General features: G+C 43.1%; 1 protein-coding gene across 3 annotated transcripts in view; it reads right to left on the bottom strand.

The window, feature by feature from the left end:
* Positions 1–19,651, bottom strand: part of LOC140200364 (fibroblast growth factor receptor-like 1) — a 161,800-nt gene extending 142,149 nt beyond the window's left edge. For 2 of the 3 annotated variants that reach the window (XR_011886610.1, XM_072263586.1), the window contains exons 1-2: positions 19,215–19,651; positions 7,638–7,740 (exon numbers count right to left, since the gene is read on the bottom strand). Coding sequence is in view for 2 of the 3 variants with exons in the window: in XM_072263586.1 (XP_072119687.1) it covers positions 7,638–7,722 (85 nt within the window). In the remaining variant the exon portion in view is untranslated. Of the gene's footprint in view, positions 1–7,637; positions 7,741–15,184; positions 15,262–19,214 lie in introns of those variants that run through there. The other variant, XM_072263587.1, reaches the window with a different exon arrangement.
* Between the last annotated feature and the right edge of the window lie 7,840 nt (positions 19,652–27,491).

Genomic DNA, 27,491 nt, shown 5'->3' with positions numbered 1-27,491 from the left:
TAGCAGGGCAAATCCAAGTTCATGGTTATCATTGCAAGCCTGAGGTGCAGACAAAGACACGAGGGAAAAGCAGGGTAGCAGTTGCCAGAATGAGTGTGGACTTAAAAGACGAGCCTAGTACTGTAATTGTTGATTAATTTACACTACAAAATGGCAAGCCAGTCTCAAACATCGGAAAGCTGAGTTGCAACAGTGGGGTGCGGGGTTCCTTTGTTTTGCACATCAACAAAAGCAGATGCACTTTTGGATGAAGAATTTTACTCAAACAGAGTGTGAAAGCAAAGATGCTTGGAATGGAGATGAGAGCACAATGAAAATAAAACCTAGTGAGCAGAAACAGGGCTGCGTTCTCATGTAATATTGGGGAAATTTGACATCCTACCAAACAAAGCAATAAAAAAGTTACAAAATCATTTCAACCCACTGCCCCAGAGTTATAACTGTGGTTATAACTCTGTAACCCATGACCAGAGAATGGGAAAGATGGCTAATATCTAAATAATGGAATTAAAAATTGACAGGTGCTGAAAATCTGAAAGAAAAGCAGAAATGCTACGCGCACTCAGGAGGTCAGGCAGCATCTGAGAAGTTAATGAGATAGTTAATGTTTCATATCTAGGACCTTCTATCAGACATGCATTAATTCAGAACACTTTTTTCTTTCTACAGATGTTGTTTGACTTGCTGAGAGTTTATTGAATTTTCTGTTTCTATTAAATTTAAACTATCTCCCTCAAAAGATAATTGACAAGACAGCTTTTTTGAACTACGCTCCTAAACTGTGAACCTCAATACTGAAAACTATAAGGGGTTTAGACTCAAAACCAATTTATTGAACCTTTGTTTTAGCTAACATCTTCTTGTCTTTTATTTTCTTGTTTGCACTTTATCCCATTGTAAAGCACTCTGAACTTTATCACCTGTATGAAAAATGCTCCACAAATAACAAATTATTATTATTAGCAACGCTACAGTTGCCCTGAAAGAGTAATCACATCAATGCAATCTTGGGTATGTTTCCGGATCACTTGTACTGTATGTAGACTAAATTATGAACATAATCGGTATAAGTCACTTAACTTTCAGTTTTAACATGTGAATGATGTGCAGGAGACCTTCATTTACGGATATGGCAATTAAACACACAAAGAAAGTTGTGTAAATGCAGTTTACAATCAACGGCAGGAGCAAGTTTGGGAGTTCTGAATGAGGCCTGAGTCACAATTGTGAGTAACACAAGGGTGTACCGGGGCAAAGCTCCACCAATGCTGAGATGAGAGTCATTTAGCTCAGTTATGTCAGATTACAGAGGCAAGGTGGATCAGCTGTAAGGAAGATGGGAACATAGCCTGTGTGTGCAGAGGGCAACAACCCAAGGAGTGGTAACCAAACAGAGCTCCAATGGAAGTGGAATGATTACAATGCGAGATCACAGCAGGAGATTTATACCAAGGAGGAGTACACATTGGCTGTCATTTGTAGAGCATCTGATGGCTCTGAGCCTATATTCACTGGAATTCACTAGAATTCAGAAGAATGAGGGGTGACCTAATTGAAACTTATCAAATGGTGAAAGGCCTTGATAGAGTGGATGTGCAGAGGATATTTCCTATGGTGGGAGAGTCTAAGACCAGAGGACACAGCCTCAGAATAGAGGAGTGTCCTTTTAGAATGGAGATGAGGAGGAATTTCTTCAGCCAGAAAGTGGTGGATCTGAGAAATTTTTTGTCACAGGCAGCTGTGGAGGCCAAGTCTTTATGTATACTTAGAGGTTGATAAATTTTTGATTGGTCAGGGCGTAAAGGAATATGTGGAGAAGGCAGGAGATTGGGGCTGAGAGGAAAATTGGATCAGCCATGATGAAATGGTAGAGCAGATTTGATGGGCCAAATGGCCTAATCTGCTCCTGTATCTTATCGCCTTCTGGCATATAAACCACTAGAAAGAATTAAGAGTTTATTTTGAAATTATTAGAGTTTAGTATTAACATTGAAGACTTCAATTTGAATAGTGGCAGAACTACAAGATACTAATTCCTGGGTAGGGGTACGTGTGACCAAATAAATTGCCATTAATCAGAAGCACATTAAAACTTCCGTTTGAGAACCTGAAAATACTAGGGCGAATAGTTTGAGTTGTCCTCTACAAATAGGAAAACAGCAAAGCTATTTGTGCTAAGCATTATCAACAGATCACTCCACTCAAAAAAGAGGTTGAAAAAGTTGAGCAACAGACACAAAATGCTGGATGAACTTAGCAGGTCAGGCAGCATGTGCGGAAAAGATTAAACAGTCAAAGTTTCGGGCTGAGACCTTTCTTTGGGACTGAAAGGGAAACATAGAAACATAGAAACATAGAAAATAGGTGCAGGAGTAGGCCATTCGGCCCTTCGAGCCTGCACCGCCATTTATTATGATCATGGCTGATCATCCAACTCAGAACCCTGCCCCAGCCTTCCCTCCATACCCCCTGATCCCCGTAGCCACAAGGGCCATATCTAACTCCCTCTTAAATATAGCCAATGAACTGGCCTCAACTGTTTCCTGTGGCAGAGAATTCCACAGATTCACCACTCTCTGTGTGAAGAAGTTTTTCCTAATCTCGGTCCTAAAAGGCTTCCCCTTTATCCTCAAACTGTGACCCCTCGTTCCGGACTTCCCCAACATCGGGAACAATCTTCCTGCGTCTAGCCTGTCCAATCCCTTTAGGATTTTATACGTTTCAATCAGATCCCCCCTCAATCTTCTAAATTTCAACGAGTACAAGCCCAGTTCATCCAGTCTTTCTTCATATGAAAGTCCTGCCATCCCAGGAATCAATCTGGTGAACCTTCTTTGTACTCCCTCTATGGCAAGGATGTCTTTCCTCAGATTAGGGGACCAAAACTGCACACAATACTCCAGGTGTGGTCTCACCAAGGCCTTGTACAACTGCAGTAGTACCTCCCTGCTCCTGTACTCGAATCCTCTCACTATAAATGCCAGCATACCATTCGCCTTTTTCACCGCCTGCTGTACCTGCATGCCCACTTTCAATGACTGGTGTATAATGACACCCAGGTCTCGTTGCACCTCCCCTTTTCCTAATCGGCCACCATTCAGATAATAATCTGTTTTCCTATTTTTGCCACCAAAGTGGATAACTTCACATTTATCCACATTAAATTGCATCTGCCATGAATTTGCCCACTCACCCAACCTATCCAAGTCACTCTGCATCCTCTTAGCATCCTCCTCACAGCTAACACTGCCACCCAGCTTCGTGTCATCCGCAAACTTGGAGATGCTGCATTTAATTCCCTCATCCAAGTCATTAATATATATTGTAAACAACTGGGGTCCCAGCACTGAGCCTTGCGGTACCCCACTAGTCACTGCCTGCCATTCTGAAAAGGTCCCGTTTATTCCCACTCTTTGCTTCCTGTCTGCTAACCAATTCTCTATCCACATCAATACCTTACCCCCAATACCGTGTGCTTTAAGTTTGCACGCTAATCTCCTGTGTGGGACCTTGTCAAAAGCCTTTTGAAAATCCAAATATACCACATCCACTGGTTCTCCCCTATCCACTCTACTAGTTACATCCTCAAAAAATTCTATGAGGTTCGTCAGACATGATTTTCCTTTCACAAATCCATGCTGACTTTGTCCGATGATTTCACCGCTTTCCAAATATGCTGTTATCACATCTTTGATAACTGACTCCAGCAGTTTCCCCACCACCGACGTTAGGCTAACCGGTCTATAATTCCCCGGTTTCTCTCTCCCTCCTTTTTTAAAAAGTGGGGTTACATTAGCCACCCTCCAATCCTCAGGAACTAGTCCAGAATCTAACGAGTTTTGAAAAATTATCACTAATGCATCCACTATTTCTTGGGCTACTTCCTTAAGCACTCTGGGATGCAGACCATCTGGCCCTGGGGATTTATCTGCCTTCAAAACCTTCAATTTACCTAACACCACTGCCCTACTAACATGTATTTCGTTCAGTTCCTCCATCTCACTGGACCCTCTGTCCCCTACTATTTCTGGAAGATTATTTATGTCCTCCTTAGTGAAGACAGAACCAAAGTAATTATTCAATTGGTCTGCCATGTCCTTGCTCCCCATAATCAATTCACCTGTTTCTGTCTGTAGGGGACCTACATTTGTCTTTACCAGTCTTTTCCTTTTTACATATCTATAAAAGCTTTTACAGTTAGTTTTTATGTTCTCTGCCAGTTTTCTCTCATAATCTTTTTTCCCCTTCCCAATTAAGCCCTTTGTCCTCCTCTGCTGAACTCTGAATTTCTCCCAGTCCTCAGGTGAGCCACTTTTTCTGGCTAATTTGTATGCTTCTTCTTCGGAATTGATACTATCCCTAATTTCTCTTGTCAGCCATGGGTGCACTACCTTCCTTGATTTATTCTTTTGCCAAACTGGGATGAACAATTGTTGTAGTTCATCCATGCAATCTTTAAATGCTTGCCATTGCATATCCATCGTCAATCTTTTAAGTGTCATTTGCCAGTCTATCTTAGCTAATTCACGTCTCATACCTTCAAAGTTACCCCTCTTTAAGTTCAGCACCTTTGTTTCTGAATTAACTATGTCACTCTCCATCTTAATGAAGAATTCCGCCATATTATGGTCACTCTTACCCAAGAGGCCTCTCACGACAAGATTGCTAATTAACCCTTCCTCATTGCTCAAAACCCAGTCTAGAATGGCCTGCTCTCTAGTTGGTTCCTCGACATGTTGGTTCAAAAAACCATCCCGCATACATTCCAAGAAATCCTCTTCCTCAGCACCTTTACCAATTTGGTTCACCCAATCTACATGTAGATTGAAGTCACCCATTATAACTGCTGTTCCTTTATTGCACACATTTCTAATTTCCTGTTTAATACCATCTCCGACCTCACTACTATTGTTAGGTGGCCTGTACACAACTCCCACCAGCGTTTTCTGCCCCTTAGTGTTATGCAGCTCTACTCATATCGATTCCGCATCTTCCCGGCTTATGTCCTTCCTTTCTATTGTGTTAATCTCATCTTTAACCAGCAACGCCACCCCACCTCCCTTTCCTTCATGTCTATCCCTCCTGAATATTGAATATCCCTGAACGTTGAGCTCCTATCCTTGGTCACCCTGGAGCCATGTCTCTGTGATCCCAACTATATCATAATCATTAATAAGGGGGAGGTGCCTGAATAAAAAGGTGGGTGGAGGGGAAAGAGGCTAACTGGAAGGTGATAGGTGAGGCCAGTTGGATGGGAAAGGTCAAGGACTGGAGAAGAAGAAATCTGATAGGACAGGAGAGTGGACCATAGGAGAAAGAGAAAGGGGGGGGGGCTGCAGGGGAAGCAATAGGCAGGTGAGAAGAAGTGAAAGATCAGTGTGGGGAATGAAGGAAGATGGGGGGAGGGAATTTGTTCACCGGAAGGAGAAATTGATATTCATGCCATCAGGTTGGAGGCTACCCAGATGGATTCCCAGTTGCTCCTCCAACAAGGGATTGGGAAAATATTTTTGGTGCCAATATTTCATGACTATGTCGGATGGACACAACGACATCAGACCTACGCAATGAACAAACGACGATGAGGAAGCAGTGTGCATGTGGCAAAATCTGCAAGAACGATCGTGGCTTGAAGATCCACCAAGCGAGGATGAAGTGTCTGGCGGGAGCAGGAGCAGCACAACGCGCAGGTGTCCAACCTGGTGAGACGAAGGAGGGGCCAGGCCCGGAGTCACCCCAAAGTGCCCGGAACCTCCAAGTGTTGCAAACTAATCCCTCTAACATGAAGTCTAACAGGAGGCGGATCAAATGGCCTGCAGCTAACATGACTTCATTGTGGAAGCAGTTTGATGAATATGTTAACCAAATTCTGGAGGCAACGGCGAAGGGAATTTGATAGGAAGCTGCAAGCCATGACAACAATTATTGTCAGTGGAGGTTGGTTGTAGGGGATTCGTAGCCCGTTCTTTAGTTAGAGCCTTCAGCATATTGGGCATCGAGGGAGAGAGGAAGAGGAGAGCCATCCGCAGTACCATCGATGCGGCAGAGAGGGCCTCAAAATGGCTGTGGCTCAAAAGAGGGGAGCCATGGAGTCATAAGTAGCTAGCCATCTGGACACAAGCTGGGGTCTGATCAGCTGACAAGCTGGGTCACCTGGAGGAGGTTGTATGATGTTGAAAGACCCGAAACACCCGATGATTCCAGGAATATCACTGAAGATGTGTCCAGAAGCATCAATAGATGTATGTACACAGAAGGAAGGTTCCAGAACAACATAAAGAGATGTATTCTAAAGATTCATTCATGGACATCAAGGGAATTATGCTCATTTCCATAAATTCACATGCCAAAATGAATGAACGACCTTCTACAGATGCACAGTAGAGAGCATCCTAATCTACTGTGTCACTGCATGGTATGGAAACTGCCCTGTGGTGGACAGGAAGGCTTTAAAACAGGCAGTCAAAGTTTCCCAACACACCACTGGCATCAGCATACCTGCCATGCATATATACAGAAAGGTGCCAGAAAAAGTCCAGCAGTATCAAGAAGGATCCCACCCATCCTGCTCATGGACTGTTTGTCCCACTCCCATCAGGGATGAAGCTACATAGCATCCACGCCAGGACCACCAGACTCAAAAACAGTTACTTTCCCCAAGCAATAAGGCTGATCAACACCTCCACCCACTAATACATCTCACCATCACTGCTTTGTCATTTCCTGTCAGTCACCCCATGTACAGACCTTCCTGTACTTAGCATCACTTTATGGACATACAATTAACCCATGTATATAATCTATAATATTTTTATTACTGTGTTGTTTATTTTATTGTGTTTTTCGGCAGATCCAGATTAACAATTATTTAATTCTCCTTTACGCTTGTGTACTGGAAATGAGATTAAACAATCCCAAATCTTGTCTCTTGACAAGCATGTGCAGAAAACTTGGATTGAAGCACAACTAATCAAGCTTTAGCTGGATAGGAGCAGGCAATTGAAATAGTTTGGCATGGACTGATGATGATGATGGCATGGGCTAGATAGGCCGAACGGCCTGTTTCTGTGCTGTAATCTTCTATGACTCTATGACACTGTATGGAATATTGGTGAAAGGGCAATTAGTTAACATCCAAGGGTTTATTCACATTATAAAAACAGTTCTGAAGATTGATTAAATTTCACCACAAAACCGACACAGACTTTTCTGAGCTACACAATTAACTCCATACCAGTCTACTTCTGTTGAAGTGGTAAAAAGCAGAAGATTTGGAAAACATTTGAATCACACCTAACACACAATTAGAAAGTAGAAGTTCAGCAGAGGTAATTAAAACCGAACCCAGGCTGCTAGAAGAGATTCGCTCTGCGTGAAGGAGTTTATTTATAGCAACTTCCTGGCAGCCAGGGGTGGATGTTGGCAAGATGTTGTAAATGTAAAAATCTAGGAATTACTTAGAAACAGTCAGTCCAACAATTGTTGAAGAGAAGTCAACGTGTAATGTTTATCATAAGAGTCAAGGTGAGCATTAAGACCAGAGACAGACAAAGCTCTAACAATAGCAAATGAAGCTATGGCTTTGTTACAATTAACACCGTTAACATATAAAGCAGCACCAGGCTATTACAGCTTACCTCTCACGCTACCGCACAGACCAAACAGGATCGTGAAGGTGAGAACACACAGGAGATTCATTCTCAGTTTGCTGCCACTTTGCATCAACCCAGTCACTCAAGGCTAGAGGAACAAAACCAACGAGAAAAGATGAATTAGTTAAATATCCATGCAGTTTACCTGATCAATTCCAATAGACACTCTGCGGGCTTGAATTGTAACAGGTTGGGCATTTAAGTTTCCATTTTACAGCCAAACATCATTGACATTAACATGATGTCAACATAGTGAATCACGGAGTTTGCAGCCAAGCTAATGACTGAATTCAGATATGGGGCCAGGTCGCTAACACTTTGACAGGATGGTTCCATTCATTTGCGGAAGGGAACAATCAGAGATGAACTTGGAGCATCCTAATGAAGTGCCATTTCAATACATTCCCCCCATACTTAACACAATACCATTACAGAATGCTATAGTGTAGCCCTTCAGCCCATAGTGTTTGTACTAACCATGATGCCAACATGGACCAATCAATGCTGATTACAGAGCTGCATACTATATATTAGAACAATGTTACTATACAGTACATTACACAACAGTATTATGATGTTTAATAGAAATAACCTTTTTGTTTATACCAACAGTGATATTGCATCTTCAGACCATAAGACATAGGAGCAGAATTAGGCCATTCATCCCTTCGAGTCTGCTCTGCCATTCCATCTTGGCTGATTTATTATCCCTCTCAACCCCATTCTCCCTCCTTCTCCTTGCAACCTTTGATGCCCTTACTAATTAAGAACCTAACAAGTTCCGCTTTAAATACACCCAATGCCTTGGCCGGCAATAATTTCCACAGATTCGTCACCCTCTGGCTAAAAAAGTTCCTCTTCACCTCTGTTCTAAAGGGATTCTGAGGCTGTGCCCTCTAGTCCTAGATTCCCTCGCTGTAGGAAATATCCTCTCCACGCCCACGCTATCTGGGGATTTGAATATTCGATAGATTTCAATGAGATCCTCTCTCATTCTCCTAAGCTCCAGCAAGTACCGGCCCCCACAATGCAGTGAGTACTGACTGAAGCTCATAAACTCACAGTCTCACGAAGCACAACCTTCGTAAATATTCCAGGGCTCCTCAAAAGTACTGTGATCATGCCAATCTTTAAGTAACAAGTATGGCTGTGTAACCAGGGATGGCCACTGGGAAAGTCATGGTCAGAGTCTTCCTTAACTGCCCAGCAACAACGGCCTCATATCTGCTCTCCAAATTACAGGGAGGATTCCATCCAACTCAACACAGAGTGACTATGATCTTCATTTGGTGACAGCTCCAAGAGAAATGCAAGGAACAGCAGCAGCCACCCTTTTTTTGACTTCAACAAAGCCCAAGACTCCATCAGCTGGGAGAATCTCTTGGACACCCTCCTCATCTGCAGTCTCCTGGATTCTTATCTTCACCCTCCAACTGCTCCACCAAGTTCACATCTGTAACCAATGGGTCTACAGCAGAGCCAATGTCTGTGAAGATTGACATCAAACAATGTTGTGGCAGTACCCAAACTTTTTAAATCAGTTTTTATCACAAAACTGTGCTGCACCTCAACTCTAACTAACTCCAAGTAAGACCGTGGGACCATAAAACCTAGGAGCAGAAATAGACCATTCGGCCCTTTGAGTATACTTGATGGGAGTGGAGCTAATCTTCGGAGCTAATGAGGAACTGCTTAACCTGTGCTGACTAACTCCACCCTGAGTAGTCAAGTGCTAGCACTGTTCCCTATAAGTTGTGTAGGTGCGTGGCTGTACAGTAACTCAAATGCTTCCACGCACATAGACTTTGTTGCCATGTGGCTGGAACCTTTTATATAATGTTAATATAATTATGAAATACCTGTAATTGATTATGTTAATGAAGATAATCCATAAATTTTCTGTAATAAACGTACCACAACCTTTACTCTGAAACATTTTTGACCTTCAACGTATTTGCATCGCCAGTGTTTCAAGTTACAACACTGCTACAAACTGTAGCAATAGACACAGAATGAAAGTTGGTAGACTTACTGCCCTACTGAACGCCGATGCCATCTAGGCAAAACACTTTATTTTTACCATTGTGCCTGTCAGTTGTCCATCATTTATTTGTGTTGAGAGCTGTGGTTTGTGTTTGTCTGCTGTGTATACTACAAAAAAAAAATCTTAAGGGCTGCGCCATTTTCAAGTCGCGTAAAAATATCCTGCTCAGAGCGATGATTGGTCTGTACAACTGTAATAAAAAATTAGAGGGCACTTTGAGTGCCAGTATTCAGGCAAGGCTTGTCTTTGCATACACTTGGAGGTTGAGTTCTGAGCCTTTGTTGACTTATTGGTTGGAGCATGTGAGGGTACAGATCTTACACTCAACACCCACTAGACAGAAATCTCCTGCTGACCTGCCCCAGCTGTAAAACGACTTCCTCTGATAATAAAGGTTCATGGGGAGAACAGAAAAATATTGACCACTTCTATTAAAGCTTACATAACCTTTGCTTTCCTAGCTTCTTGCTGCATCTGCATGGTAACTTTCTTGTTCAAGGGCACCCAAATTCCTCTGAGTACAAAAAACTAAAATGTTTCCAATCAGTTAAAAATTTCCTGCTTTTTTCTTTGCCCCTTTCCAATATGTATCACCTTACCTTATGCTATACACCATCTGATTATTTCTTCATCAGTTTGATCGGGGCACGACTGCGCAAGCGTGTGGACGACAGCCAGTGAGAAGGGTGAGAAGAGTTTAAAAGGAGACAGACTTATAGAGAGCAGGCATTGGAGGAGTGGGCGACGGTGTAGAGGTGTAGAATACAGACAGAAAGAATGTGTGTGAGGCCGGTTTTCTGTGCTTGGTGTCCTATGTGGGAAGTCCGGGAGACTCCCAGCCTCGCAGACGGCCATATCTGCACCAGATGCGTCGAGCTGCAACTCCTTAGAGACCGCGTTAGGGAACCAGAGATGCAGCTCGATGACCTATGTCTGCTCAGGGAGAGTGAGAAGGTGAAAGTGAGAAGGTGAAAGTGTGAAGCTATAGGCAGGTAGTCATACTGGGACCTAGGGAGACAGATAAGTGAGTATCAGTCAGGAGAGGGAAGGACAGGAATCAGAGGCTAGAGAGCACCCCTGTGGCTGTACCCCTTGACAATAAGTACTCCTGCTTGATATACGTATTATATTAGACCCCATCATTTGTCATTGGTATACATTTAATACACGAGAACACAGCACTCCTATGGCTTTCCACTAGCAATGTGACGAGGACTGATTTTTATAGATTAGTACAACATGGGAGTAGGTCTTTCAGCTCGAGGTGTCTGTACCAAACATAATGGAATGATTTCTCTTCTGTTTTCTGTCCTTCTATCAACCTTTATCCATCCTAATATATTTATCCCCACCCCAGTTACAGATCCCAAGTACTTACAGAATCATAGAATTAGTACAGCCAATAGATCAATCTCCCTCATGGCAATAGAAATCTGGTTCAATTCACACCACCCAACCATGTATTTTTTGTCCAATTTGTGTGCCTTGGTCCTTACACAGAACCACTTCCCTCTCCTTTTGCTTTCTAAAGCCATTACTTTGTGTACTTTGGAGACACAAGAGACTGCAGTTGTTGGAAGTTGAGCAAGATCCAAAGTGTTGAAGGAACAGAGTTTGTGATGCAGCATCTGTAGAGGCTAAGAGAGTCAACATTCTGGTCTGAGACCCTGCAGTGGGTCTCTGAAGAAAGGAGGCGAACTTCTTCGAAGTGGGCCTACCTTGATGAGACTTTACAGCGGAAGTAGTAAACGGGCATCAGAAGAGACTGAAGACCATGTAATCTGCAGCAATAAACAAACTACTGGAGGAATTCAGCAGGTCAACCAACTTCTGTGAGGCAAAGGGATTGAGGCTTAATGCAGAGTCTCGAAATGTAAACTATTCCTCTGCCTCCGCAGATGCTGCCTGACCCATTGTGTTCCTCCAGCAGTTTGTCTTTTTATACCTTGCATACCTCAGTCAAATCATCACTCAGCCCTCTTTGCTCCAAGATAAGAGCCCAGCTCCTCCAGGCCAGCTTTATAATCCAAATTTCTCTAACCAGGAACTACTCTGGTAAAGATTTTTTATACAGTGTCGAGCTCCTTTATGTCCTTCCTTAAGTGGGGTAATCAGAATTGGACACAATACTCCAGTTCATGCTCTTACCAGTATTTTATACATGTTGAACATAACCTCCCTGCTTTTCTCCTCTGTGACTCCATTTATAGATCTCAGGGACTCATTTATTTATATTTCCATGTGTAATGAGCCTTTCTATAGAATATTATTGAATGCCTTTTGAAAACCCAAATTTAGTGCAGCAACTGGCTCCACTGTAATCACTAGGCTGGCTACACTCGCAGAAAACACTGCTAGATTTGTCAGGCACAATTTCCCTTTCATAAGACCACGCTGAATCTAAGTGCTTGGCCTCTACGTCCTTATTAATGAATTCTGCCATTTTCCTGATGACAGAAATCAAGTAGACTGGTCACTAAATCCTAATTTCTCTGTTCTTCTTTTCTTTATGTTGTGTTGTATTTCAACATGAATTGTGCCAGAAGTGGGAGAAGTCTGAAACAACTACTAATCACTTTTATCAACTTCTTTTTAAACCTTAGGATATAACTTATCAGACCTGGTTGAATCAATGGCATTAAAACCCATTAATGTTTATTTGGATATTTTTCTTTACTGTTATTAATGACGTCACTTTTCTCATGCCTTAGGTTCTTAATGTTTCTGACAACACACATCAAAGTTGCTGGTGAACGCAGCAGGCCAGGCAGCATCTCTAGGATGAGGTGCAGTCGACGTTTCAGGCCGAGACCCTTCGTCAGGACTAACTGAAGGAAGAGTGAGTAAGGGATTTGAAAGTTGGAGGGGGAAGGGGAGATCCAAAATGATAGGAGAAGACAGGAGGGGGAGAGATGGAGCCAAGAGCTGGACAGGTGATAGGCAAAAGGGGATACGAGAGGATCATGGGACAGGAGGTCCAGGAAGAAAGACGGGGGGGGGCACCCAGAGGATGGGCAAGAGGTATATTCAGAGGGACAGAGGGAGAAAAAGGAGAGTGAGAGAAAGAATGTGTGCATAAAAATAAGTAACAGATGGGTACGAGGGGGAGGTGGGGCCTAGCGGAAGTTAGAGGAGTCGATGTTCATGCCATCAGGTTGGAGGTTACCCAGACGGAATATAAGGTGTTGTTCCTCCAACCTGAGTGTGGCTTCATCTTTACAGTAGAGGAGGCCGTGGATAGACATGTCAGAATGGGAATGGGATGTGGAATTAAAATGTGTGGCCACTGGGAGATCCTGCTTTCTCTGGCGGACAGAGCGTAGATGTTCAGCAAAGCGGTCTCCCAGTCTGCGTCGGGTCTTGCCAATATATAAAAGGCCACATCGGGAGCACCGGACGCAGTATATCACCCCAGTCGACTCACAGGTGAAGTGTTGCCTCACCTGGAAGGACTGTTTGGGGCCCTGAATGGTGGTAAGGGAGGAAGTGTAAGGGCATGTGTAGCACTTGTTCTGCTTACACGGATAAGTGCCAGGAGGGAGATCAGTGGGGAGGTTTTGGGGGGTACGAATGGACAAGGGAGTTGTGTAGGGAGCGATCCCTGCGGAATGCGGGGGGGGGAGGGAAAGATGTGCTTAGTGTTTCTGATATGTTTTTATATCTTCTGTTACAAATGCAGATTAAAAATAGTTGACATTTCAATGCTTTTTTTGTATTCTCCATTATAATTCCTTCTTTCTTAGCTCTGAAGTGTTCCCCAAATCACTTTCAATACACTCTTCCTTTTCATATACTTGTGGAATTTATAGAAATCTCTTTTCACACTTCTTATTATTTTTGTTCTTAAGATCTATTTTCACTCTATTTCTAATTTGGCTCTTACAATCCTCATTTTTGCCAACATTTTATATCTTTATTAAAAGTCCAAAGTAATGCTTAACCTATGGATAACTTTTTCCTTTGAGTTTTTATTCTGAAAATCATAAAACATTTTTTTCAAACATTTGCCATTGGATGTCTACCAACATAAGCCTGCTTTCCCATTGACTTCAGCAAATTCGCCCATCATAGGTATATAACTGAAAAGACATTATGTCAGGCATTGTCCTTGAACTGAATGTATGATTCTGGTATCTTATGATAAGCCTTTCACAGAAGCCTCCTTTAAATTCATCAGTAGTTAATTACAGAAGTCAATATTTAAAATAGCTTGCTCCCTGCTAAATCATTCTTTGAAAAGTCTCAAGTGTGTTATTTAACTGCTTTCTTCATAGTATCTTTGTAAATTAGTTTTTAAACATTGCATATGAAAATAAAAGATCCCTATTTATTGCACAAGTATTATTATAATATTATATATCAATTAAAACTCAACAGAAAAACATGGAAGTTAGTACTTACTTCTACAAGTATTTTCTGTCTAATTTCTGCCCATACTGATGCTACTGCCTGCTCCTCTGATCTCACATCCGTCCTCGACATGATAGTTTTGCATTCCTGAATCTCCATTTTTGTCCAGCATTTTTTTCCCAAAACATCAATTACCCTAGAATATTTAGCTGCCTGCAATCATGTTAATGCAACAATTACCAGATAAAGAATATCTTTCTCTACTTACCATTTATCAACTTATAAAAAAATGAGTGCATTGCATTATTTCTACACCTTCTCCCCTGTTGCTGAAACAATCCCTTCCCGTTTTTGCTGGAACAATATTTCTGCGTACTGCTTTTCTTTTTACTACCTTGATGTCATGATGCATGGAGTGATCTGTCTGGAAGGCACGTGAAACAAAAACTTTTCAGTATATCTCGGTACATTTATTTATTGGGGCACAGTGTGGAACAGGCCATCGGGCCCCTGGGGCCATGCCACCCAGCAATCCCCCAGTTTAATCCTAGCCCAATCACAGGACAATTTACAATGCCTAATTAACCTACCAGCTGGTACGTCTTTGGACTGTGGGGGAAAACCAGAGCACCCGGAGGGAACCTGGGCTGTCACGGGGAGAACGTGTAAACTCCTTACCGGCAGCGTCGGGTCACGCGTATCTATCACAGTACATGTGACCATAATAATCAATATCAAGCAGAATCACCAAATCTGCTGCTTGCACCATCTTCTCCTTATCGGTTTCGTGTCGCCTGAGCCATAACCCACACAGCCTCCATTCCAGCTCAGACACTCACCATAGTGTACATCACAGAGCTGTGATATGATATATAATACCAATCGCGTAAGGAACGGGAGCAGGGCAGGATGTATGGCCTCTCCCACATGCTCAGCAAGGCAATGACTGAACCTCTACAGCTGCTCCACATTCCTGTCCTCGCCCTATAAGCAGTTATCATATATCTATGTTTTTGCTTAAATATTTATAGCAGAAGTGTGCAACCTATAAAGTGCATGGCACAGTGATACTACACTCAGAAAAGCAGTGATGTGTAATATACAAAGCAATGTCCATTAACAAAATGAACACCAGCACCTGTTCAATGTTTTGGGATGCCTTGACGTGAGGGAGGTGGAGTATTCTCTTTTCTGTACAGAGCCATCTTTCTGTCACAGACAGAACAATGTTAACAAATATGAACAAGTTATTACAGAGCATCATCACTATTGTACACAACCTTGTGTTCCGATGCATAACACACAAAGTTATATGTAGATATATAACAGAGTACTATATAAAAACATGGAGTCCTGATGAAGGGTCTTAGTCCGAAACGTCGACGCTTTACTCTTTTCCATAGATGCTGCCTGGCCTGCTGAGTTCCTCCAGCATTTTGTGTGTGTTGCTTTGGATTTCCAGATCTGCACATTTTCTCATGTTTGTGACACGAGGCATCTGTCTGGATTCAGCGGGTACCATTTTTGGTGCTGCGTCAGAATGTTATGGGCTTAATTGACTAGAAGGTTCAGTTTAGATTGACACTGCATTGCAGCACCGACAGAGTTCCGCAAGATCAGCAGTGCACAAGATATTAAACAGATTCCATTTACCCTCTCGGTCAGATAGAAAATATCCTGTTATTAAAATCCTTCAATCAGTATCACTAAACTAGGTTTTCTTGCTATTTATCTAATTGGCATTTGTGGCAGCTCCCTTTCTGTAACCTGGCTGCAATGTTTCCCAAATTACAACAGTGGCTAAACTACAAAAAAAGCAGCTCATTGACAGTACTTCCCTCACACAACTGTCTGAGTCCGACACAGTGGTATTACTGAGTATAAAATGTGGTCATTATCATTGAAAGAGAAGTGACATTATGTAAAATGTATTACAGAGTTACTGCATATAACAAATAAACACTATATTGCATAGTGCCACTGAATGCAGTACAAAAAGCATTATTATGTTACACAGCAAAGATTTTTATTCTATTATCTAATGCAAGAGACATGAAAGTGCTATTTTGATAGGAGTGAATGCCACTATAAAAAGTACAGCAGTATTTTGAAAATTCAATGTACTTGAATACCTAATACACCAACATTATAGTAGGTACAGTGTATTAGAATGCTCAAAGGATTAAACTATTATCTAATATGTGCACAATGGTATTCATATTATTTGCAGAGGGTTATTTTCTTCAGAGACCACAATGTCCTCATCCTGGTTCTCTATGTAATAAGAAGTACAATAAATTTAACATAAACATCAATTATAACTGCCAATAATAACTGCATTTCTGGTATACCATAGCCATGACTGACATTGTAATAACATCAGATACCTCACCTTCACTGAAATCATCCTGCATCCTCTGCACTCATTCCATTAATATTCCAATATAAAATGCAACACGACTTAATTTAAAACTTTCCTGCGGCCTGCTGATGTAGTGAACACAATTCCCACTGTTCCCAACGCACACTGTAGCATTCTTTCTTATTCACGCATACCCAACTATAGCATTTTTTCATATTCCCCCAATCTTTATTTTACTCACAGTGTACCATTCTTTAATTTGCCTCTCACCCCTCAGCATTTGATATATCCCACTATCATAACACCCAGTTAATATCAGGGAGGCGCCCATGCACAGGAATGGAAAAAGATGCAGAGGGCTGTAAAGTCAGCCAGCTTCTGCACCATCAAGGAGATCTTCAAAAGGCAATGCCTCAAGAAGGCAGCATCCATCGTGAAGGACCCCAGCAGCCAGGACATACCCTTTTCTTATTACTGGCATCGGGGAGGAGGAACAGGAGCCTGAAGACCCACACTCAACGTTTTAGCAACAACTTATTCCCCTCCGCCATCAGATTTCTAAATGAACACCCCCTCACTATTTCACGCTCTCTCTCTGTGCTGTTTATTTAGATTCTATATTTTTTATTGTAATTTAGTAATTTTTATGTATTTCACTGTACCACTGCCACAATACAATAAATTTCATGGCATATAGTATGTCAGTTAGATAAATCTGATTCCGTTTCTGTTTCTGTATCAGATACCTTCACAATAGTAGTCTTATACATGCTCACCAAAATGAACATATAATCATATAACTAACCAACCCCCCCAAAAAAAGTTTCAGACTTCTTTGCCAGATGCCCCATAGCTTTCACATCCAACCTCATCATGCAATCCCCTCTCATATACCAGCTAATATTTTCATATAATATTGCTAATATTGGCATTCTTTCTACAACCTACCCTTCAGATGCAAACTATTAAATTCGCTCTAAAAAGCAGCTTTATAGAAACTCTACTTCTTAGGTGTCTATATATATTTTTCTAAAACTTTAATATCAGTGACTAACTAAACAGAGTGAAAAGAAAATAAAGTCTGGCGGTTTTATTTTACAGAAATGTTGAACAGTAGAAGCAAAAGCCTAGATATTAAAATTACAGTACAGCTAACTGTGGCTGTTGATGTTAATGAAATCAGGAACAAGCAAGCAGTGGTTTTTTCCATATAATTTCAAATGATTTTTTAAAAGAAATCATTTTGCAAGTACAGTAACTTTTTGTTGAAAGGTTCAGATTTTTCCACTCTCAAGGCACGGAGTAAAGGACGCCCTTTATACTCGATTGCACCCAGCTGCACTGAATTTACCTTATCCAGGAGTACCAATGAGTTTGGAAAGATCACCTGAACTCCTAATATTCCCTTTCTTTATTCATTTCTCTCTCTCTCTTACTTCACTCACTCTTTCTGAGCTTTCTGTTTCTGTTAATAAAATCGTTAGAAGTAGAAGCAGGAGGAGGCTGTTCGGCCCTTTCTGCCTGCTCTTCCAGTCAATGATCATTGTTCCTCAGCGCGACTTTCCTGTACTAACATCTAACCTCATACCCACTGACACCCAAGAATCGATTTCTTGCCATTTCGCACAAGTAGTTCTGCAGATGCTGGAAATCCAAAGCAACGCATACACACACACACACACACACACACACACAATGCTGAAGGAACTCGGCAGGTCCGGCAGCAGTTATGAAAATGAATAAAGAGCGGACGTTTCCAGCCGAGACCCTTCTTGAAGACGGAGGTGGGGGTGGGGGGGGGGGGGAGACGCCAAATAAAAAGGTAGGGGGGTGGGAAGGAGGATAGCTAGAATGTGATAGGTGAAGCCAAGTGGGTGGGAAAGGTAAAGTTTTGGCTGGAGAAGAAGGAATCTGATAGAGGAGAATGGACCATGGGAGAAAGGGAAGAAGGAAGAAGGAGGGGCACCAGGGGGAGGTGATAGGCAGGTGAGAGGAGGTAAGAGGCCAGAGTGGGGAATAGAAGAGGGAAGGGGGGGCTTTTTTCCGGAAGGAAAAATCGATGTTCACGCCATCAGGTTGGAGGCTACACAGATCGAATATGAGGTGTTGCTCCTCCACCCTGAGGGTGGCCTCACCTTGGCACAAGAGGAGGCCGTGGACCGACTTGTCGGAAGGGGAATTGGAATAGGAACTCAAATAGTTAGCCACCGGGAAATTCCGCTTTAGGCGGATGGAGCGGAGGTGCTCGACGAAGCGGTCCCCCAATTTACGCCGGGTCTCACCAATGTATAGGAGCCCACATCGGCAGCACCAGTCACAATAGACAATCCCAGCAGATACGCAGGTGAAGTGTTGCTTCCCCTTGGGGCCCTGAATGGAGGTGAGGGAGGAAGTGGATGGGCAGGTGTGTCACTTCGGCTGCTTGCAGGGGTAGTGCCTGGAGGGAGATTAGTGGGGAGGGAGAAGGAGATCACGGAGGGAGTGGAGGTGAAGATGTCTTTGGAACACTTTGGAGGTGGTGGAAGTTGAGGCGAATGATGGTCTGGTGTCCATACAACCCTGCACCTTCGTCGCTTGTGCTCGTCGCGTTTGCCTCCTACATTATCTTTGATTGCATGCTCACTCTTCTCGTTCCGTCCACTTACCCATTTCGCTAGAACGAGCCCGCTTTTCTCGCCCTCCGCTGCTCTCACTTGGATTTTTGCATGCGTTTCTTTCCAAAAGCAAAAACGCAGACACACTTTTCCCCCTTAAAATAATTAACACACACTGCAACAGTCTCAGATGTTTTAGTAAAGCAACTTACCCCCACGATATTTGCATTCATCAACTCAGACGGTTTTCCATAAACTTTCCACTGTGGTAGTAAAATAAAGCATGACACATTGATGCAAAGATGACACTCAATATTCCAGTACTGACACAAATTAGGATTTGAACGTTTGTAAATTTCAGTATATGTATATCATAGATTTCCAAAATCTGTTCGTGGAAATCAACCAGAAGAAGGATTTAAGTGTGACTGTAGGATCCCTGGGAATTCACATCTCTTAGTAGCTCCCACTTAGTATCCCAATGTTACAGAATTCACTGACAATGGATATGACTGATTTTCCTTGCTATAGATTCAGAGGGTTGTATCCCCCAGAGTGGCAGCCGGTTGGATTGTCGCTGTCAGGTTGGCGGTGTCGGACACACTGTTAAACCCGCCGCAGATTTCTCCGTTCAAACTTTCACACAAGTCCCAAAGTTTGCGCCAATCAGATGGCGAGGTTGCTGGCCGGCGCCCTCTGCTGGAATCTCCCAGCCATTGTCACTGGAAATGTACAGGGAAAGGGACTCCTTTCGGAATATGTGGATCGTCTACGGCAGTCATCATCAGCCGGTTATTCATGCAATGCTCGCATTGCATCAAGGCAAGTCAATCAGGAACGATCGACCTGGAAAAAAGCCTTTCACCCATATCTCTGTATCAGACAAATTTTGAGCGTAAATCTTGTGTCCAACTCACTTTTAATTGTAATCTAGTTCCTCAGCATGTACAGTATTGGGAATTGATATTATTCAATTACTTCTCATTACTTGTATAGATTTATTACTCTTTGGTAGTCTTGATACTATCGAAATCCGTATGAGCTGGAATTTTTCACCTTTTATTTTTGGTTCAGATCGTGGTTATTGAGGTTTTATTAGTTTGCTGAAGTGAGACCATTTCAGTGACTAAAATTATTTCAGTTTCTGTGATTGGAACAGAATCAGAAAACAATGTCATTTGAAACAACTTTTGTGGGGAGATGCTCAGTGATTTGACGTCAACTTGTCCTGATTTTGGAAGAATTCCTGTGGTGGGTGGTGGTGGGGGGGGCTGCCTTTTAATGGACATGGAAAAGTGGAAAGTACAGGTGAAATTAGGGCAAAAAACCCCACAAAAATCTGAGAGAAAGATGAAGGTTTTGCCAAAATTGTTCAGCCAAAATCTTGGAACTCACTGTCTAACAGCATTGTGGCTAGAGTTTACCATGAACTGCAGTAGTTCAAGAAGGTAGCTAACCACCACATACTCAAGGACACAAAGGGATGGGCAATTAAATCCTGGCTCAGCCTGTGATGTCCACATCTCTTGGATTAAATCTTAACTCAGGTCTGTGCTTATACAGTGACCCGAGAGAATGCTGGGTTGGTATTTAGTTTTATTGTGCTCACTATGATTGAATGGCACACGCTCATCAAACTATGTCTAATTGTCTAATTATCTAAGAGTGTCACAGAGTTATATAACCATAAGACATTGGAGCAGAATTAGGCCATTTGTCTCATTAAGTCTGCTCCACCATTTCAACATGGCCGATCCACTTTTCCTCCCAACTCCATTCTCCTGCTTTCTCCCTGTAACCTCTCATGCCCTGACAAATCAAGAACCTATCAGCCTCTGCCTTAAATATACCCAATGACCTGGCCTCCATAGCTACTTTGTGGCAACAAATTCCACAGATTCACCACCCTCAGGCTAAAGAAATTCCTCCTCATCTCCGTTCTAAATGGGCATCCCTCTATTCTAAGGCTGTGCCCTCTAGTCCCAGACTCCCCCATTGTAGGAAACATCTTCTCCACATCCACACTATCTAGGCCATTCAACATTTGGTAGGTTTCAGTAGGACTCACTCTCTTTCTTCTAAATACGAGAGAATACATGCCTAGGGTTCTTAACTGGGCAAAGGCTTCTTAACCCTTTCATTCCTGGAATAATTCTCGTGAACCTCCTCTGAATCCTCTCAGCACATGCTTTCTTAGATAAAGGGGCACAAAACAGCTCATAATACTCCAAATGAGGCCTCACCAGTGTCTTATGAAGCCTCAGTATTAGATCCTTGCTTTTATATTCTAGTCCTCTTGAAAGGAATGCTAACATTGCATTTGCTTTCCTTACCACTGACTCAGCCTGCAAGATAACCCTTGGGGAATCCTGCACGAGGTCTCAGAAATCACTTTGCACATCTATTTTTGAATTTTCTGCCTGCTTGGAAAATAATCAATGCTTTTGTTCCTTCTACCAAAATGCATGACAGTACACCTCCCGACACTGTATTCCATCTGCCACTTATTTGCCCATTCACCTAATCTGTCTTAAGTCCTTCCACAGCCTCCCTTCTTCCACCACACTACCTGTCCCTCCTCTTACCTTCGTATCGTCTGTAAACTTGGCCACAAAGCCATCAATTTCATCATCTAAATCACTGACATAAACATAAGAAGAAGTGGTCCCAACTCCAGCTGCTGCAGAATACCATTAGTCATCAGCAGCCAAACAGAATAGGTTCCCTTTATTCCTACACTTTGCCTACTGCCAGTCAGCCAATCTTCTATCCATTCTAGTATCTTTCCTGTAATACCATAGGCTCTTATCTTGTTAAGCAGCCTCACGTGTGGCCTTCTAAAAACTGAAGTAAAGAACATCCATCGATTCTTCTTTGACTATCTCATCAATGAATTCCAACAGATTTGTCTGGCAAGATTTTCCTTCAAGGAAACCATGCTGACTTTGATCTATTTTATCATGTGAATCCAAGTACTCTGAAACGTCATGCTTAACAATCGACTCCAACATCTTCCCAACCACTGGGGGCAGGCTCACTTGCCTAAAATTTCCTTTCTTCTGCCTCTCTCCCTTCTTGAAGAATGGGGTGACATTTGCAATTTTCCAGTCCTCCGGAACCATGCCACAATCCAGTGATTCTGGAAAGATCATTACTAATGCCTCCACAATCTCCCTAGCCACTGCTTTCAGATTCTTGGCATTACAGGTCCAGGTCATGTATCCATCTCCAGGCCTTTCAGCTTCCCAAGTACCTCCTCCCTAGTAATAACAATCACATTCACTTCTGCCCCTGACAACTCTTGAACTTCCACCATACTTCTTGTGACTTTCACAGTGAAGGTGGAAACAAAATACTTACTTAGTTTATCCGCTATTTCCTTGTTCCCCATTACTACCTTTGCAGCGTCATTTTCCAGCAGTCTAATAACTACTCTCACCTCTTGTTTACTCTTTATATATCTGATACTTTTGGTATCTTCTTTAATATTATTGGCTAGCTTACCTTCTTATTTCATCTTTTCCCTCCTTATGGTCTTTTACATTGCCTTCTGTTTTTTTTTAAACAGGGATCTCAATCCTCTAACTTCCCACTAATTTGGCCTTTCTTTTGCTTTTGTGTTGTTTTTGACTTCCCTTGTCAGCCACAGTTGTGTCATCCTGCCTTTAGAATACCTCTTTGCTGGGATGTATCTATCCTGTGCCTTCCGAATTTCTTCCAGAATCTCCAGCCACTGCTGTTCTGTTGTCACCCTTTCTAGTGACCCTTTCCAAGCAACTTTGGCCAGCTCCTCTCTCATGTGTCAATGATTCCCTTTTCTCTACTGTAATACTGATATATCTGATTTTTTGCTTCTTTTCAAACTGCAGGGTGAATTCTATCATAATATGAACTAAGGGTTCCTTTGTCTTAAGCTCCCTAATCAAATCTGGATCATTATATAATACCCATTTCAGAATTGCTGTTCCCTTAGTGGGCTTAACCATAAGCTACTCTAAAAAGCCATCTTGTAGTTATTCTACAAGTTCCCTCTCTTGGGATCCAGCACTAACCTGATTTTCCCATTACCAGCATATTGAAATACCCCATGACTATCACAACGTTGTTCTTTTTCACATTCCTTCTCTATATCCTACTGTAATCTGTAGCCCATACACTGGCTACTGTTCAGCGTCTTTATTACCCCACGACTTCTTAACTCTACCCATAAGGATTCTACATCTTCCAATCCTGTCCAAGGATTTGATTTCATTTTTTACCATCCCTCTGCCTACCTGCCTGTCCTTTTGATACAATGGATGTTCTCAACTATGATTTTTTTCAGTCACAGCTCAGCGATGCCCACAACATCATACCTGCCTATCCCTAACTGCACCACAAGATCATCTCCCTTATTCTGCGTACTGCATGCATTCCAATGTAACACCAATCCCATATTCACCATCCTTTTTGATTTTGTCCCCTTGTAACACTGCAACTCATTGCACTGACTGCAATGCTGCCCTCTCATCTGCCTGTCCTTCCTCACTGTCTCACTGCAGTCTGCATCTAGTTGTGTACCATGTGCCCCATCCTCAGCCCTATCACTCTGGTTACCATCCCTTTGCAAATTTACTTTAGCCCTCCCCAGCAGCTCTGGCAAACCTGCCCACAAGGATAGTGGTTTTTAGTTATATTGATACAGTAACATTGGATAGAAGTGGGTCTTTCAGCCCAACTTATCCTTGCTGACCAAGATGGCTAACTGAGCTAGCCCCATTTGATCTATATCTCTTTGAACCGATGCCCTGCACATGTGCAAGTGTCTTTCAATGTTGTGATTGTTCCTGTCTTGTTTACTAACCTCACAGCTGAAGTGACCTGGGTTCAGTCCCCATGTCTGGTGCTGTCTCTGTGGAGTTTGCACATTCCATTTGTGACTGTGTGAGCTTCTTCAGGGTGGTCCACATGTCGTCCCAGGTATGTCAATCAATTGGCCACTGTAAATTGCTCCTGGTGTGCGGGTAAACGGGAGAGTCTGGTGGAGTTGTTAGCAACACACACAAAATGCTGGACGAACTCAGTGGGTCAGGTAGCATCTATGGAGAGGAATAAACAGTCAACGTTTAGGGCCGAGACCTTTCTTCAGGTCTGGAAAGGAACGGGGAAGATGCCAGAATAAAAAGGTGAGAGGAGGGCAAGGAGGATAGCTGGAAGGTGATGTGGGAAAGATCAAGGGCTGGAGAAGAAGGAATCTGATAGGAGAGGAGAGTGGACCACAGGAGAAGGGGAAGGAGGAGGGGACCCAGTTTGAAGTACTGGGCAGGTGAGAAATGGTAAAAGGTCAGAGTGGGGAATAGAAGAAGAGGGGAGGGGGTAAGTTTATTTACCGGAGGGAGAAATCAATATTCATGCCATTGGGTTGGAAGCTGCCCAGATGGAATATAAGGTGTTGCTCCTCAGCCCTGAGGGTGGCCCATATAGTTAATGTAGGAAGAATAAACAATAGGATTTCTGTAGGATTAAGGTAGATGGGTAGTTGATGGTTAGCCTGGGATCAACGGGTTCCAGGGCCTGTTACTGTGCTGTTTGGATCTATGTATTGACTGAGTGCTTTTGACAAGGGACTTCCTTACTCCTGCCATTTAGTGTAATAGCACTGAACACAGTTATGTTAACAACAAGTTAGGTATCAAATTTCAAGTTAACTCAGCAGCCATTGATAATACTGATGTAACTTGAGCAAAGAACTGTGAAGGAGCCAGGGAGAACAAGTGGAAGAGGTAAGTGGTGGGTGTAAAATGTTCGTGGATGTGAGGTGGGATCGGAAAGCAGGAGAGGAATCTCTGGGGATGGAAGGTGCAATATGCGGAAGTGGGAATCCCCTTATTACTCCAAGCTGAGTTCTCTGAAGGAGAAATTAACTTCAGCTCCTCTGGACTCAGGTTATATGGAATTCCTGATATTTGCTATTGCCATATGGTCTCTGCTGAAAGATATCAGAATGCAGGAAAGGTCAGTATCAGTTTTAACACTCCCCAGGATCAAACAGTCTCGTGTGTAAATGGTTACATAGTTGAAGCACTTGGGTTTAATTGATAACTGGAGAATGAGATATATTAAATCTTTCAAAAGAGGAATGGGTGGTATATTGTTGCAGCAGTTATTGCTGATATCATTACTGTGATAGGGACAGGGTTAGTGCTGGGGTCACACTATATGAGGGACAGGGTTAGTGCTGGGGTCACACGATACCAGGGATAGGGTCAGTGCTGGGGTCACACGATACCAGGGACAGGGTCAGTGCTGGGGTCACACGATACCAAGGGCAGTGTCAGTGAAGGGGTCACACGATACCAGGGACAGGGTTAGTGCTGGGTTCACACGATACCAGGGACAGGGTTAGTGATGGGGTCAAATTATACCAGGGACAGGGTTAGTGCTAGAGTCACACTATACTAGGGACAGGGTCAGTGCTGGGGTCACACTATACCAGGGACAGGTTTAGTGCTGGGGTCACACTATACCAGGGACAGGGTTAGTGCTGGGGTCACACGATACCAGGGACAGGGTTAGTGATGGGGTCAAATTATACCAGGGACAGGGTTAGTGCTAGAGTCACACTATACTAGGGACAGGGTCAGTGCTGGGGTCACACTATACCAGGGACAGGTTTAGTGCTGGGGTCACACTATACCAGGGACAGGGTTAGTGCTGGGGTCACACGATACCAGGGACAGGGTTAGTGATGGGGTCAAATTATACCAGGGACAGGGTTAGTGCTAGAGTCACACTATACTAGGGACAGGGTCAGTGCTGGGGTCACACTATATCAGGGACAGGTTTAGTGCTGGGGTCACACTATACCAGGGACAGGGTTAGTGCTGGGGTCACACGATACCAGGGACAGGGTTAGTGATGGGGTCAAATTATACCAGGGACAGGGTTAGTGCTAGAGTCACACTATACTAGGGACAGGGTCAGTGCTGGGGTCACACTATACCAGGGACAGGTTTAGTGCTGGGGTCACACTATACCAGGGACAGGGTTAGTGCTGGGGTCACACGATACCAGGGACAGGGTTAGTGATGGGGTCAAATTATACCAGGGACAGGGTTAGTGCTAGAGTCACACTATACTAGGGACAGGGTCAGTGCTGGGGTCACACTATACCAGGGACAGGTTTAGTGCTGGGGTCACACTATACCAGGGACAGGGTTAGTGCTGGGGTCACACGATACCAGGGACAGGGTTAGTGATGGGGTCAAATTATACCAGGGACAGGGTTAGTGCTAGAGTCACACTATACTAGGGACAGGGTCAGTGCTGGGGTCACACTATATCAGGGACAGGTTTAGTGCTGGGGTCACACTATACCAGGGACAGGGTTAGTGCTGGGGTCACACGATACCAGGGACAGGGTTAGTGATGGGGTCAAATTATACCAGGGACAGGGTTAGTGATGGGGTCAAATTATACCAGGGACAGGGTCAGTGCTGGGGTCACACTATAAGAGGGACAAGGTTAGTGCTGGGGTCACACTATACCAGGGACAGGTTTAATGATGGAATCACACTATACCAGGGACAGGTTTAGACCATAAGATACAGGAGTCAGAATTCGTCCATTTGGCTCATTGAGTCATTCAGTCTGTTCTGTCATTTCTAATCCAATTTTCCTCTCAGCCCCAATCTCATGTCTTCTCCCCATATCCCTTCCTACCCTGACCAATCAAGATTCTATCAATCTCTGCCTTGAATATACATACAGATTTGGCCTCCACAGATGCCTGTGGCAATAAATTCCACAGATTCCCCACTCTCTGGCTAAAGAAATTCCTCCTTATCTCTGTTCCTAAAGGATGCTCCTCTATTCTGAGGCTGTGTCCTTTGGTCTTAGACTCTCCCACCACAGGAGACATCCTCACAACATCCACGCTATCAAGGCCTTTCACTATTCAATACGTCTCAATGAGGTCAACCTGCATTCTTCTGAATTCTAGTGAGTACAGGTCCAGTCCCACCAAATGTTCTTCATTTGACAAGCCATTCAAACTTGAAATCATTTTTGTGAACCTCCTTTGAACTCTCTCCAGTTTCAGCACATGGTTTTTAAAATAAAGGGCCCAAACCTGCTCACAATACTCCAAGTGAGGCCTCACCTGTGCTTTATAAAGTTTCAACATCACATCCCTGCTTTAATATTCTAGTTCGCTTGAAGTGAATGCTAACATCGCATTTATCTTCCTTACTACAGGTTCAACCTGCAAATTAATCTTTCGGGAATCCTGCAAAACTGACTCGGTTTTTTTTTGTATTTTCTCTCCATTTAGAACCCTTTCATTTCTTCTGCCAAAGTGCATGACAATACACTTCTTGACACTGTATTCCATCTGCCGTTCCTTTGCCCGTTCTCCTAATTTGTCCAAGTCCTTCAGTAGCCTCTACTTCCTCAAAGCTATCTGCCCCTCCCCCTATCTTCATATCGTCTGCAAACTTTGGGCCAATTCC

Source organism: Mobula birostris, chromosome 7 (assembly GCF_030028105.1).
Source record: "Mobula birostris isolate sMobBir1 chromosome 7, sMobBir1.hap1, whole genome shotgun sequence".
Taxonomy (NCBI): Eukaryota; Metazoa; Chordata; class Chondrichthyes; order Myliobatiformes; family Myliobatidae; genus Mobula; species Mobula birostris.
This window is presented reverse-complemented; position numbering and strand designations above follow the sequence as displayed.